Source organism: Sorex fumeus, unplaced genomic scaffold (genome assembly GCF_029834395.1).
Source record: "Sorex fumeus unplaced genomic scaffold, SorFum_2.1 ptg000047l, whole genome shotgun sequence".
NCBI lineage: Eukaryota > Metazoa > Chordata > Mammalia > Eulipotyphla > Soricidae > Sorex > Sorex fumeus.
The window spans coordinates 14,970,780-14,986,874 of record NW_026606104.1 but is presented as its reverse complement, the minus strand read 5'-3'; the positions used below and the strand labels follow the sequence as shown (position 1 = coordinate 14,986,874).

Below are 16,095 nucleotides of genomic sequence, written 5' to 3'. Positions count from 1 at the left end.
AATCTTGACACAACTGAAATATTATATCCCAAAGATAATTAGGCATTATGACTACCCTCAATTTCTACTTCTAGAACCAAGAATCATTTCTAGTTACTTTTTTAATACGTGTATTCCATAATACACATAACTATTTTAACTTTATCTAAAAATGCTATAACATCAAGTACTCATGAGAGAAAATCTAAACAACAAATGCTGTTTATTCATTTTATGTAGTCTCTCATTGTTTTCCAGTAGAATGTCATTTGATAATTTTTCTTGTTCTTTATAATTCAGGAGTCTAATCGTCTGACCCGAATGAACCAAGCAGCAAAACATTTCCTGCTGCAGACTGTTGAAAACAGATCCTGGGTGGGAATAATTGTTTTTGATAATAATGCTGTCGTTCAAAACCCTCTAACCCAAATAACAAGTCAGAAAGACAGAGAGGCACTCTTGACAAAGTTACCTCTGATATCTCAGGGAGGAACTTCCATTTGCTCAGGAATTCGAGCGGCTATACAGGTAAAATTCACAGTGGCAAATTATTTTTCCTTTGTATATCTTATTAAGGTAAAGGTAAAGGTAAAGGACCTCCCGTTGATCGTCGATTTGCTCGAGCGGGCCCAGTAACGTCTCCATTGGAGACTTTGTTGTTACTGTGTCTGGCATATCCAATACTCTCGGTAGCTTGCCGGGCTCTCCGAGAGGGGCGGAGGAATCGAACTCGGGTCGGCCATGTTGGCCGCTTGTAAGGCGAATGCCCTACCACTGTGCTATCGCTCCAGCCCTTTATGTTAACTGCCGTTTCACATACTTGAACCTTGACTTTAATGTGATTTTTTTAAACCTAAAAATCATAGGACTAAGCACAAAGGGGGAAAAGTAACTAGAAATTTTTGTTTTGGAAAATTTACGTTATTACTCTTATTAGTTTACAACATCATTTCCAACCTTTTCACGCTGTAGACTGTCCCTGTCCTTCATCCTGGTCCCTAGACCAGTAGTCATTACCAAGGGGGTAAACCAGTGGTTTCATACCTGAGGATCAACACTGGTCCATGGATGGGTAGTTGCTGGTTTACAACACTTGAGAAATTCAATGAATATAAAGCTTGCATAAAACCAATGAATGTGTATTGTGCACAATGTTTTGGAAGAATCTAAGCTGGGTGATTTGATAGGGAAAGGGGAGGTCCAGTACGCTTCAGCGTACTTCACTTCACTGAAGCCACTGAAGGTAACATTCTAACTAAGATTTGAAGGATGACAAGTCAGTGGTTCAGGTAACGAGCACATGCAATATTCTTTGGGAAAGAGGTGGTGTATAATGACTAGATTATTCCAAGAAATAATAGATAGGATGGAAGGAAGGAAGGAAGGAAGGAAGGAAGGAAGGAAGGAAGGAAGGAAGGAAGGAAGGAAGGGAGGGAGGGAGGGAGGGAGGGAGGGAGGGAGGGAGGGAGGGAGGGAAGGAGGGAGGAGGGAGGGAGAGAGAGAGAGAAAGAAAGAAAGAAAGAAAGAAAGAAAGAAAGAAAGAAAGAAAGAAAGAAAGAAAGAAAGAAAAGGAAGGAAAGGTAAAGAGATCTACTTTATCTATTTTCTTTGTATCTTAATTTGAGCTCATGTGTAGAAAATGAGGGGGCAAAAGAGGATATGTTATAAATGTTACAAATGTATAAAAGTAAGTTCTGTTTTTCAGTTTCATTTTAATATACAACAAGAAGTATTTCACACATTTTAAAGTTTACATAATATTAATTATTTACCTAAAACTTTAAATGAATTTAATCAATTTGTTTCCTTAAAAACTTCATTAGGAATTTTGACATTATAAATCATCTACATTGTAAATCTGCAAATATGCCACTTCAAAGCCATGAAAACCACTAATATTTGTAATGTTTTTTCTCTTAAATATAACTAAATTGTTTGCATTGCTGAAGCAAAAAAAAAAACAATGGCTATTATAGTTGTCAGAGAAGATGAAATCAAATTACTATTCTGAGATAAGTTTTCTTTATACTTTCTTACAGACACCTAGATATCTTTTTCTTGTTAGCATACTTTTACTCTTCTCTGTGCAGTTTCCCATAAATTCCCCAAAATCTAGTTGATCTAGGAACAGTAAGTAATTACCTTCTGGTTATGTTTCCAGGAAATTCAATTAGTATATCCTCAAGTAAATGGATCTGAAATACTACTGCTAACTGATGGGGAGAATAACACTCCAATAGACTGTGTTGATGAAATGGTCAAAAGTGGGGCCATCCTTCATTTAATTGCCTTGGGACCGAAAGCTGACACAAACGTCATTGAAATGAGCACTCAAACAGGTAATACATGACCTGTACATTTATTCCCTGAATAGTAGTGTGTAAGTGTAGAAGGAGAAAATTCAATAGTTTATTTAAAGCTACTCTCTGTAGGTACTGCCAGAGCTGAGATTCAGAAATAAAGCAGAACCATTCTCTGTTCTCAAGAAGTTCACAACAGCTGACTGGAGAGACAAATAAAACTTCTTACCAGATAATGGATAGCATAATCAGCTAACCTTCAACTGGTATATAAGGTTATGTAGAAATTAAATAGAATGTAGTCTGAGGAAGACCATTCTCCCATGCTCTACAGTTAGAAAAGAAGACATCAAAGATGAGGTGACTTCTGAGTTGACTCATAAACAAGGCGTTGCCTTTTTTGGATGAAAATGCCATAAAAGAAGATAAATCAGGGCATAAGGAAAAATATGGTGGGATGGCAATGAAATCTTATGAGAAATTATCAGATCAAGGCTTGTGCTGCAGAGTAGGTAGGGGAGTGGGATTAGCAGAAGAACTGGGTGAATAGATCTAAGTAACAGTTCTAGTTTAATTTTATAAAAATTGTTAAAATTTAAGCTAGTTAGTTTTATGATGAAAAGACATGTTTTCAGTTCATCAAACAGTAAAAAATGCTGATCACTAATGTCAATGAATGCATGAGGTTGATTTCTAATCTATCAAATATATACATAATTTTAAATATTTAGTTGTACATACTCCCATTATTTCAAGGTGATTTGATGGTCACTTATTTATTTTTCCCCAAGCAACCTGCCACATCTCACACCATAGCAGTCAGTAAGATTTGGAGGGGGGATTGGGGGAAGTGAGGGAAACACAGAGTAAAGCTCAGGGGTTACTACTGATTCTACACTCAAAGATCACTCCTGACAGTGCTCAGGGACCATATGGGATGTCAGGGATTGAACTCAGGTGCAAGGCAAGCTGCCTACCCACTGCACTATCACTCTGGCTCCAATAATTAAGTTTTATTAAAAATGTCTCCATTCTTACCATTTTTCTCTCCATACTACCAACATATCTTACTTAATTTAGCATCTCCTTAATCTCTCTAGTTTTTTTGATATTGAACTGCACTGGTTAAAAAACCTGAAAGCCAACCTTTTCAGACCTGAATCTTAAAAGAAAGTAAATAATTGCCACAAAGGTCCATGTGGAATCTATGAGCTTTAATACATTTAATTACAGAAAATTCTCTTGTATTTTATGATAATTTGGTGTATTTCAACCAGCTACAATTATAAGTGAAGAACAAAAGTAACATATACTTCCCAGATAAACAATTTTTAATTAATGCCTCAGATAAGTCTTTTTTCTTAATTATTGGGGTCTAATAACACATATTAAAAAATTATGGTGTGTTTGCTCTGCTGTGTTATTCATCACAAGATGTCATTCATAGCTATATATCTTCTAGGAATAACTCTAATTTGTATTTATATTATAGGAGGAAAGCATTTTTTTTCCACTGATGTTTCTGAGAACAATGGCCTTGTGGAAGCTTTCTCAGCTCTTACATCAGAAAACACACCTCTCTCTGAAAAATCTCTTCAGGTCAGAGTTCTTATTACTTGACACTTTGTTTGATCATAGTCTCAATCAAAAAAATTCTTTTGATTTTGAGCTATATATTTTTGACAAAGTAAATTTTTACTTTAAATCTTCAGCTTAAAATTATGTATATATTCTATACATATGTCCCCTAAAAGTACAGAATTAAGTGATGAAATAACAGGTGTATAGTTTCTTCCTCCTTTCCCACAGGGTTTGGTAAGGAATAATAGCACATCAAATTTCTCATGAAGAAATGGACCTTGTCCAAAATATAATCCCCTTTCTCTCACTGTGTGAAAAAAAATGCCATACTTCTAGGATTTCCCCAAGCTTCACTACTATGGAATATATTAAATTAAGTGCTAAAAACACAAGAACAGGGTGTGAAAAAGTAAGAAACATCACAGAAGCAAAAGAATCATTATATATAGATATATCACTATAAATGGCTATATAGAGATATATGCCTATGTTCTCCCATTAATTTTAGTGATAATTTTCATTGAACTTCATTCTCCTCTTCTCTTTACTCAACTTTTGCACCTATGTTTTCATAACGATATTTAATAGCTGCATTTTTATTTAGATTTAAAAACTGCATAAATCCAGATTCTTCTTTATTCATGTCACAAATAAAATGTCTTTAGTCTGTTTCCTTCAAAATATTTTATAAACTTCCCTATTTATTCTTATCCATTTACACAGTCTATATCTTGTGTTTATTTTCCTTTCTGTTTGTTTGTTTTATGTTTTTGGGGTCACACCCAGCAATGCTCATAGATTACTACTGGCTCTGCACTCAGGAATTACTCCTGTGGAGCTTGGGGACCATATGGGATTCCAGGGATTGAACCCTAGCAGGCCGAGTACAAGGCAATGCCCTACTCACTGAACTATTGCTCCAGTCCCTGTCATGTAACTTTATGCCAAGAATCCTGACTTCTAATTCTACCTACAAGTCACTAACTACATTAAAACAGACATAATCACCTAAACAGATTTGCTTTCCTCTACTTTCAGACCAAGAGGAGCACAGAAGCTGTAGGATGAAGGGATAAGCTAAAAGTGCAGATTGGTTTGGAGATGTGATATATCCTACAAAACAGATTAAATTTGGTTCTGAGATCTAGCTTTGAAATTGGTGAAGAAGAAACTGAAAAAGAACAAAGTTCATTTTTGAGGATTTCAATATTGTTGACAATGATGATAACACTCACTTAATAAAAATAATATAGAGCTTAACAATTTATGGGGATTCTTTTATGCTCTTGAGTTATTGATAGCTGACAGCTATAATTGGTAGTCGATAGCTGGTAGTAAAAACATTCTCATTATATTTTAAATATTTTGGAATTCCTATTACAAAGCCTTTCTTACTTAATTTCTAATGACAGGTTTTTAATTCAATATTTAAAATATATTTTGGAGTTTGTATTTTGAATATTTATAATTTTTTGCATTTTGAGGAGAGTTCAGGTGTAAATGATGTTCCTTTCTATCAATAAATAAACAAGTAAAAACTATAAATAGAGAAGTGATTTGGGGGTATGGGAGCCACAGTCAGCAGTGCTCAGGGATTTCTCCTGGCTATGTGATCAGGTATCATCACTCCTGGCAGGCTCTGGGGTCAGTATGGGCTGCTGGGGCTCAAATCTGGGTGATCTGTGTGTGAGACGAGTGCCCAGCTGACTGTTCTATCACTTCAGGCCTTGGAGTAGCACTGTCCTCCCGTTGTTCATCGACTTGCTCGAGTGGGCCCAGTAACATCTCCAGTGTGAGACTTGTTGTTACTGTGTTTGGCATATCGAATACATCACGGTTAGCTTGCCAGGCTTTGCCGTGTGGGCGAGATACTCTTGGTAGCTTGCCGGGCTCTCCACCTTAGAGTAATGATTTTAAGGTGTATTTGTATTCTGTTTAACTTTTTAACTTTGAGTAGATGGTAGAATACTAAAATTGAGTATTTGAAAGAAATTTAAAAATTTAAGACTAGAATTAATAAGTCAGCTAGAAAGGATACATTTGTATGCAGGATATTCTTAATGTTTTAAGAATTAATTTTTTGAACCATATGAAAGGCGCAAGTGGGAAAACAGTTTCTGCTCCCCATTTGAAATACCAATAGATTTTTAAATAAATAAGAGGGAGAAAGTTTTGGTAAGAAAAATACGGATTCGTGTAAATGAGGGGTAGCTCTTTGAAGACGATTGTAACTACACAGAAGTATGTTATAACAATCGAGTTTGTGGGAACTCAAAAGAGAAGCAACCCACTTTTCGTTCAGTAATTTTTGCATAGTATTACGATGCAGTCAAATTCTTCTAACTTTCTTATGGTTTTCTGATACTGAGTCTAAAATAAGTCACTCATACTTCAATTTAATGGGATAGTAGTGCTGTATCCACAGGACTAGGACTTTTGTCAGCAATAATGCTATTATAACAAATCCTTCATGTTACCTCCTAGGTAAAAGTACTTGTGGTTTTGGACTGAGTTGCAGGGAAGTGGGACTTCATATCAATAAAATGACATCGGTAGTGCATGTTCTTAGGTAATGGGCATGACTGGCTCTCCTTGACTAAGAGACTTGAAAAAAACTTCTCTATAAAAAGCCCCTCAGAAAACAGTTTTCATATCTGGTATTCTCAAAATTCCAGACTTGATGGATGGGTTTACTTCCCATGGTTACTCACTCTACCATGTGAGAAAATTTTAAGATTTCAAGTCAGTAAGGGGCGGGAGCGATAGCACAGCGGTAGGGTGTTTGCCTTGCACGCAGCCAATATGGCCGACCCGAGTTCGAATCCTCCGCCCCTCTCGGAGAGCCCGGCAAGCTACTGAGAGTATCTTGCCTGCCGGGCAGAGCCTGGCAAGCTACCTGTGACGTATTGGATATGCCAAACACAGTAACAACAAGTCTCACGATGGAGACGTTACTGGGCCCGCTCGAGCAAATCGATGAACAACGGGAGGACCGTGACCAGACCGTGACCAAGTCAATAAAATATCCATTCGTGCTAGTCTCATTATGTGGTAGTGTTGATGGCCCTCTTGAGCAGCTCTAATCCCTTAATATATTTTATTTCTATTTAAATACTCTCACAAACAAGTATTAAGTGAGCATGAAAATAAGTAAATCAATGACAGCATACACAGGCATACTCATGCATATACACATACCAACTCCTTCATACTTGAAGAGGGTATTTCCATGACAACTGAGAAAAGAAAAACATGGTGAAACCGTTCATTGTAGAGACTATGGCCCTACTCATGTCCATTTTATCATACCCTGTCTCCTCCTCAGATTCTCTTTATGAACTTTCTGACTAACAACTGTCATGTAATAATCAGATGTGAGAGATATCAAAAGCCTAAGGTTGTATGCCATATATAAATTTGTTGTAATGCCAAAAATTAAGAATTACATTTTTAAAAAATGAAAATGAATGAAATAAATCTCTTCTCTAATTGCTAACTCAAACTTTTGTTTAAACAGCTTGAAAGCAGTGGGAAGAAGCTCAACCAAAATCAGTGGATAAATGACACTTTAATCATTGATAGCACCGTGGGAAAGGATACATTCTTTCTCATCACATGGGACAAAATATTTCCCCTAATTTCTCTCCGGGATCCCGAAGGAACAAAGATGGAAAATTTCACAGAAGATAAAGATTCCAATATGACCTACCTCAGTGTTCCAGGAATTGCAAAGGTAATCAATCAATCTATACACTTTCTTCAAAATTTGTTTCAATTTTGAAAATCTTGTATATAAATACAGTGTCAATACTTATAGCATATTCAAAAAATTAAGATGAAATAGAAAGTATTTGCTATACACACATGGTCCTGAAAATTATGGTACAGATGGAAAAAGAACTAATGCATTGGAGTAAGAAAAATAATATTTTGAACAACTTAGAATAACCAAGTCTATAGTTAGAGAATACACAACATAGTTATTTAATGTGTACTTTTGATAAGTAGGAATCATTGGACCAATTTGGTGGGATTCACAGCTACTCCTGGCTCTGGGGTCAGCAACTGCATCTAGATTGGCCAACTGCAATAAAAATACCTTGGTTCCTGTACTATCTCTCAAGCCCCTAGAATATTTCACAACACTATCATATCATAGACTGTGGAATTTGAGATCAAACACATGGTAAATTTTCAAAAATGTATTCTTCTTAAGGTTTTATAAAGGTGAATATGCATTACAACAGATACTTTGTCCAAATTGTTTCTTCTGTCATCCTATTTTGTTCTCCAACCTTTGAAATTCACAACCCGCTATTTATTATGCAACACAACTTGTAAGTATATTTTGAAGTAAGAAAATATTTGATCTTGGGTATCTTATCACATTTCCATTGAATTTTTAGGCTGGCGTTTGGACTTACAGTCTTCGAGCCAAAGCAAATGAGGAAATACTAACTATTACCGTAAATTCTCGGGCAGCAAATTCTTCTGTGCCTCCAATCACAGTAAATGCTAAAATGAATCAAGACACAAACAAATTCCCCAACCCTATGGTGGTGTATGCAGAAGTTCTACATGGGTTTACACCCATTCTTGGAGCCTCTGTGAGAGCCATCATTGAATCAGACCATGGAACCACAACTTTAGAACTTCTAGATAATGGTGCAGGTAATTTACAGGTTTTCATAAATGAATATATATTTTCATATTAAGGAACAATAGGACAAACACCAAAAGATTTGATGAATATTATTGATGAACATCAAGATCCAAAAAAATCTATCTCGGTAAAACCTCTAAATGACTATCATATAGCTTACACATGGTAAACACACAGTCAATGTTATTTGCATTGATCTCTATAACAAGAACTGACATTATTGTTTGTCATATATCAACCAATATCTCTTTTAAAGATAAGGATGTCATATTCAAGATATTGAGGATGGAATATTACGATTCTTAACAAGGATTCCTTCATGTTTTAAGTGCTTCAAATATCATTATGAAAGACTAGACAGAAGGATCAAATACAAGTGGTCATATGAGGGGAAGAGTAAATCTTGGGACCTTTGTAAGGAGCAACAGGCAAAGGGATTCCCAGGAGCTGAAACAAAACACAACCTACAAAATACAAATAATCCTGGGAGTTGATACTTGAGGGCAGCAGAACTGCCACAAGAGCATTGGAAGTCCTGAGGTATCAGACCCCAAGTCTGACTGGAAGGAAATAAGGTGTTGACCATTGTCTTCTGTCTCCTAGTTTGTATGGGTAATGATATTTTTTAACAAGACTCTGAATAGTTTTCAGAAATTCACTTTCCTTTAAGAGTTCAGTCATCAAAAAAAAAAATATCAATATAAGCTCCTGACTTAACAGAAGTTTCAATCAGTGTCTTTTGAAATGTACTGGATTCAATCCATTTATAATTATCATTGACTGACCTTTTTGAAAACTTTAGAAAATAAAATAGTTCCTTTTTCCAAATTCTTCTGTGACACATTATAATTTACTTGCCCAAATATCAGTGATCCTATCCTCCCAGCCATCTCCACCTGGACTCTGTGGGTCTACTCAGGTCCAGAGAAATGCTGAAGGATAGTACCAAGAGGCCTGCCCCAGTGCACACTCTAGCCCTGAAGGATTTTTAATACATACTGAATAGGGCCCTTCAATGAGAGTTTGAGAAATTTGTGTTTCTTTTATGATCCAGAGTGGGACACAGATTCAAAAAACTTATCATAAGAACCTTTGTCTTCCTTCATCAGCCTTGTTTAAAATGTGTTTGCCACTTAACAAGCACCCCCAGTTCTTTTATTATCAAGAAATATACTTATTTACATGTAAGTTAAATATAAGTCATATTTATAAGTTATACATAAGTTATATATACAAGTTATATAACTTATATATAAGTTAAACATAACATATATAAGTTAAATATAAATTGCTTCTAATGAAAGATAAGTTTTACAATGTCAGACTAAGGAGTTAATGATCACAGTGATCATTAGGTGAAGATATTTATAAGTCAAAGTAATCTGTTGATGACTAAAGTGGAAATTAAATTCTATGTAAAAATATTTATTTAATGGATTTTATTTAATTTGAACAGACACCTCTATATGTTTAAGTAAAGTAAAATGGCAAGTCATTTTAAATCATTTTAATGAAAAATGGTAAAAAGTTGCACGATAATCTGCTTATAATTTTGTAAGATAAAGATGTTTCAGATAAAAATATCAGTATGTGTAATATTATATAAATATACTACAAGTACATGTTTCTGTAAAAATATATCACTAAACATAATAGTAGATATAATATATATGTATATATTATATATGTGTATATCTCTCACAGAGCCCAATCATGGCATTGTAATATAAATAAATGTTTAACTTCAAAATGCATAATTTTCTTTACAAAAGTAGTTCACTCTTTCTTTTCTAAAACAAGGTGCCGATTCTATAAAGAATGATGGTGTCTACTCCAGATATTATACAGATTATAAAGGAAATGGCCGACATAATTTAAAAGTACAGGTTCATGGAGGACCAACTGCCATGAAAAGCTTAAGACATCCCCCAAATAGAGCAGCATTTGTACCAGGCTGGGTGGTTAATGGTGAGTACTTCATAATGTCTTAAATCTTGTGCTGACTTAAATAATTGTGAGCTGATATTGCTAAAACTTCATACATTTTGAGCATTTTTAGGAAATTATTCATAACAGACAATACAAAATAAATTATTTAGGGCCTGCTACTGGAGCAGGCTTCAGGATTTTTGGAAAAATTCAAAATAATGGTGGTGGGAAGGTGTAATGCTGGTGGGATTGGTGTTGGAATATTGAGTGTAATCAATTGTTGTGAAAAACTTTATAAAAATAGAATAAAATTTAAGGAATAAATAAATAAATGAAGTTTCACACAGTTTCTAATTCGAACTGTAGATTTTTCATCTCCTATAATGAAGTCCATAGTCATAAAGGGATTTGCCTACAAGTTGACATAACCTTTGGTACAGTGTATGACATCTTGTAATCAATGAATAAATCTAATCCATTATTACATTAGTTTGAAGGACATTACTATATTATCAATAATATCCTTAATTTTCAGTTCAAGGTGAAGAAATCAAATGAATATATTATGTGCTTAATTATAAACCATTGTAAAATTTATCCTTCAGTTGTATATACTATAAATATACAGAAAAATAAACATAGTTTGAGTGTTTTAAGTTATGAGACAAAAATATATTGAGTAAGGTTATGATAAAGATTAAGAATACTGTTAGATAACATTGGGTTGTCCTTGTTCCTCTTCCAGGTAGCTTAAGGGTTACTGAACCACTCCCACAACAGTGCCCCTGAGGCACAACCAATTTCATCAAGCAGTAATAATCCTATATTGTTTTTCTCTTTTCTGTATGTCATTGGCATAATTTATTTAATAATGTACTTTTTGTATTGACACAAGAAGACAGTTCATGCTATGCTTTGTAACATGAGAGTTAATTGACTCCAAAATAATATTTACTCCTGTGCATCCATATTTACTTAACTTAAGCCTCAGTTACCCTTAGTTCCTAGCCCTCCAACAGCAGGGCCTTGACAAGGGACTAGATGGATGAGCTGTGAGCTACCATGGCATCAAAGTAGGCCAGGCCAAGCACCATATTACTTAACTATAAGTTAAGAGCATGGTCATGGACAAACTCTTTCATAACCCAAAAAAGTAGTAACTGAATAAAGACCCTGCTGGGTTTAGAAAAGACTAACCTGGCCTGAGGACTATGGCCTGGAATATATAGCGTGAGGTTCCCAGGAAGACCCAAGCTTTAAGCTTAATATACCTCTTACTGTGTTCATACAAATGACTAAAGATATTATAAGTAAATTTACTATGATTGTTGAAATAGATTATGAGCTGAGGCAAGGAGAAAGTAATACATCCAAATAGAATCCTGACCTTGAGCAGATCTCCTAGTAGTGTGGACTAATCTCCTCAAATGAGATTTTGTCCTTGAGTTATACTCCTAAAGGACTGACTTTACCTCTGTTTGTTGCTATGACAATGTTCAATCCCACATTTGTGCATCCCTACCCTTTATGATTGCTATATAACTATGGTGTGAGGGGTAAGAGGGGACTATAAAGTTGGTACGAGATTTTTGAAGACTAAAAAGTTGACGACTAGAAGGACAAGAACTGAGACTTGGAGATTTTGGGACTTGGAACTAGAAGGAGGACTAGGTGATAATGAGGACTGGAAGTAGAGGACTTTGAGGTGTACGAGAAGACTTGGATGATAGAACTATGATGACTGGGACTATCACCAAAACTATGACTATGATCGTGAAGTAAGGGAAGAGATTGTATTACACTGGGGAGGAGAGAGAAATCAACTACCAACTAGTCTGAGGCTCAGGTCCCTGTTTCTCCATTTCTCCACCCGCCGTCCATCCACTGAGGTGGGCTGGCCTGAGGAGGCGGTTGCCGGCCACCAATTGCTCAAGTCCCTGTTTACATTCTGAGTGCCCCCACTGCATTTTTTTTGGAAATTCACAAAATAGATTATGTATTAGCTTGCCTATTTCTCTTTCCTTATCTTTTGACTTTTGGGGGATTTCTGAGGACAATTAGAATAAAACTACAAATATTATCTCTTAGCACATGCAACAGCGAGGAAGAGAAGAGACTGGCACATATGGTTCCAAGAAAACACTTTCTCAAATGAAAAAATAAGAGAGACCACATATGCAGAAAATATTTAAAGGCATATACTCAATGGGGATTCAGTGCAACATTCTTTCCAAAGCAGTTAATTGTTGCACTGTCTCCTACAAGATCCTGGTCAGGATACTAAAGAAAGATTCTTCCACCCATGGATTTTGTGATTTTGTGATTTTTTTTTTCACCAAATTTAATACAACTTTACTTGTGTACATTTGCCATGAAAGTAAAGGGGTATTGATGGGGAATTCATTTCATTGAGTTCTTGAAAAAATACTTATACATTTTGCCCATTAAATAATAGGAATTTTTTATTCCAGGAGAAATTCAAGGGAATCCACCAAGACCTGAGACTGATAAGGACATCCAAACAAACGTGGAGAATTTCAGCAGAATGGCGGCTGGAGGTGCATTTGTACTTGAAGGTGTTCCACCTAATTTCAATCCCTCTACTCTTGACTATTTCCCACCAAATCAAATCACAGATCTTGAGGCCACGGTTGAGGGGAATATGATCACTTTGACATGGACAGCACCAGGAGATGATTTTGATATTGGAAAAGGTAAGGATGAAGTTTTATGTAGAGTGAAAGATGCTCATTTCAAAAGCAAGAGTAAAACTAGGTGAAATAAAAAATGTCTTTAATTGGTAGCTTTTTAAAATATTTAATATTTAAACTCATGTTTAAACCAATAAAACAGCACACTTTAACTGTTGCAAATTTTCACGCAGAGAAGTAGCATCTGGGAAAGATTTAAAATCAAAATTCATCTTTTATAAAATAACTAAGCTTTGGAGAATAAATATTGCTTAATTGATCATTTTTCAGGTGAGAGAAAAAAGGGAATTTAGTATTGTATGCTCTGTTTCTAAATTTTATGTATTTTTTTTTAGTTCAACGGTATATCATAAGAAAAAGTGGAAATATCCTTGATCTAAAAGACAATTTTGATGATGCCGAGCAAGTAATCACTAAGAATATGATACCAAAGTATGCCAACTCTAAGGAAACATTTACATTTGAACAAGAAAATGTAAGAGAAAATGCAACCCACATGTTCTTTGCCATTCAAAGTGTGGATGATAGCGGTCAACAATCTGAAATATCCAACATTGCACAAGTAGCATTGTTTATTCCTCAAGCAGATGATGCCCAAGAGGAAAATTATCCTAGTTCTGGAATTAGTACTTCTACTCTGGTGTTGGTGGTGGTTGGAACTGTGGCAGCTATTAGCATAATAGTCGGTACTACTGTTTGTATCGTTAAGAAGAGAAGAAATTCAAATATAGTTACCACTAGTTTTTAAAAAATCATAACAAAAATAAAAAATGAAGTATATTTATGAATTTTTTAATTCACTGTTATAAACTTGAACTAATAAAATAATGTTATGAGTACTAAAGGAATACTTTTATTCAATTCAAACACCCCAGCGTATTTGATAAATTATCAATATTAAAGTTTGAAAATTTTATCTACTCATCATAAAATGTGATAAATATGATGAGAGGAATGGTGATATAGAGAAAAATGGAAGCTAAACCCCTTAAGCTATATAATATTGTAAAATGATGATAAATTCATTGAAAATAATAACAAGTTTTAAACAATGAATAAAGATTGTCTTTTATACTGATACCTCATTGTATATAATGTCACACAAAAGGGTTTTCTAATGTTAATGCTAATATAATGCTAAAATGTCATCAAGAAGTTAAAATTGTTTACTTGAACAGTCAAAAAACAATAGCAAGCATTTGAGAAAAAATGGTTTGGTTTTGGTAAATTGAAATATAAATTGATGTTATTAATGTACAACACAAGGTCATGCTTACTACAATGTATTAATGTGGAAGGTGCTCACAGAGAAATCAGTTAATATATGTCAAACAGAGTTTTTGCTCATTTTAGTTCAATAAATTATACAGAGAAGGGTATATATTGATATATGTGTTTTCATTAAAATGTCCCTCTAGTGTGGGGGTGTGGCTCAAGTGGCAGAGAAATGCCGACAAGACACCTTCAGTTGTACATGTAGTACCACGGTACTCCTTAATCTCACCAGGCCTAAGCACTGATCAGCTTACCTATGGCCTTCATCATGCCTGTCATGAGTATGTGTGCGTACACAAACACACACAAACACACACAGACACATACACAACATATCCATCTGTGGAATTTTTTCTTCTATGATTGCATAGAATTACTGACATCCTTCTTTACAGATAAAGAAAACTAAAATAAATATTTAATATTTAAATTTTAAATATTTAATTGGTAGCTTTTAAATTTAACATTTAGTTTTAAATTTAATTTTAAAATTTAAAATTTTAAAATTTAATATTTAAATTTTCACGGTCCTCCCATTGTTCATCAATTTGCTTGAGCAAGCCCAGTAACATCTCCATCATGAGACTTGTTGTTACTGTGTTTGGCATATTGAATACATCACGGGTAGCTTGCCAGGCTCTGCCGTGCGGGCGAGATACTCTTGGTAGCTTGCCAGGCTCTCCTAGAGGGGCGGAGGAATCGAACTCAGGTCGGCCATGTTGGCCGCTTGTAAGGCAAACATCCTACTGCTGTGCTATCGCTCCAGCCCATTCAAATTTTAAATATTTAAAATTTAAATATTAAATGCTGCCATATTGATGATGCCTTCAGGGTCAGGGAAATGAGACCCATTGTAATTACTGGTTTTGGCATATCGAATACACAACAGACAGCTTGCGAGACTCTGCCATGTGGGCAAAATACTCTTGGTAGCTTGCCAGGCTCTCCGAGAGGGATAGAGGCCTTTGGGGCGGCCTCTAATCGCCCTTGTAGGTGTTCCCATGGTACAGCAATTGTGAAAGATGGATATTAAGTGTCTTATAATGCGTCATGCGGTCCGGAAAGCATCCTGGAGCATGGCAGCAGCTGGGTAGTGGAGGTAGTGGAGGTAGTGGAGGTCTGCCGGTGAGGTATTTATCTGGCACCTACCAGTAGGGGTAGGGTGGGTCTTCTGTGTGCAATCCAATCCCTGGTTCTCTGGCGGTTGGTGGAAGCAGACAGGGCAGGGTAGGGTGGGGCTCCTGATTTTAATCCCTTCATCACTTGTGGTTGGTGGGAGCAAGCAGAGAATCTCTGTCCCCAGGTCCGGGTCCATTGAACCTGGAGTCCAAGATCTCAGAGTTCCACTTATCTTGTTCTGTGGGACTTCAGTCTTGCATGAGTCTCAGCCCGAGCATCCGGAAAGCATCCTGGAGCGTGGTGGCAGCTGGGTAGTGGAGGTAGTGGAGGTAGTGGAGGTTTGAGGCTTAAAGTATGTTGGTTGGGAAGAATAGCTTCACATTTTAGGCTAGACCAGTCTTGCCAGTGGCCCTAAATTTACCAATGAAATGGAACACAGAGTATGTAACCATGATCTGTCATAGTGCCAAAGAATTTCCATTCATGGGAGTGAATGAGATTCCCAGTTCACAAGCATATGGCCACTTTGTTCCTCCAT

General features: G+C 35.7%; 1 protein-coding gene across 1 annotated transcript in view; it reads left to right on the top strand.

The window, feature by feature from the left end:
* The window catches only part of LOC130031977 (calcium-activated chloride channel regulator 4-like), a 32,746-nt gene extending 18,835 nt beyond the window's left edge, over positions 1 to 13,911 (top strand). Inside the window, exons 7-14 of the mRNA XM_056123540.1 lie at positions 280 to 507; positions 2,141 to 2,318; positions 3,772 to 3,878; positions 7,378 to 7,593; positions 8,267 to 8,531; positions 10,324 to 10,491; positions 12,924 to 13,166; positions 13,499 to 13,911. Of these exons, the coding sequence (XP_055979515.1) occupies positions 280 to 507; positions 2,141 to 2,318; positions 3,772 to 3,878; positions 7,378 to 7,593; positions 8,267 to 8,531; positions 10,324 to 10,491; positions 12,924 to 13,166; positions 13,499 to 13,911 (1,818 nt within the window). The remainder of the gene's footprint in view (positions 1 to 279; positions 508 to 2,140; positions 2,319 to 3,771; positions 3,879 to 7,377; positions 7,594 to 8,266; positions 8,532 to 10,323; positions 10,492 to 12,923; positions 13,167 to 13,498) is intronic.
* Positions 13,912 to 16,095: the final 2,184 nt, after the last annotated feature.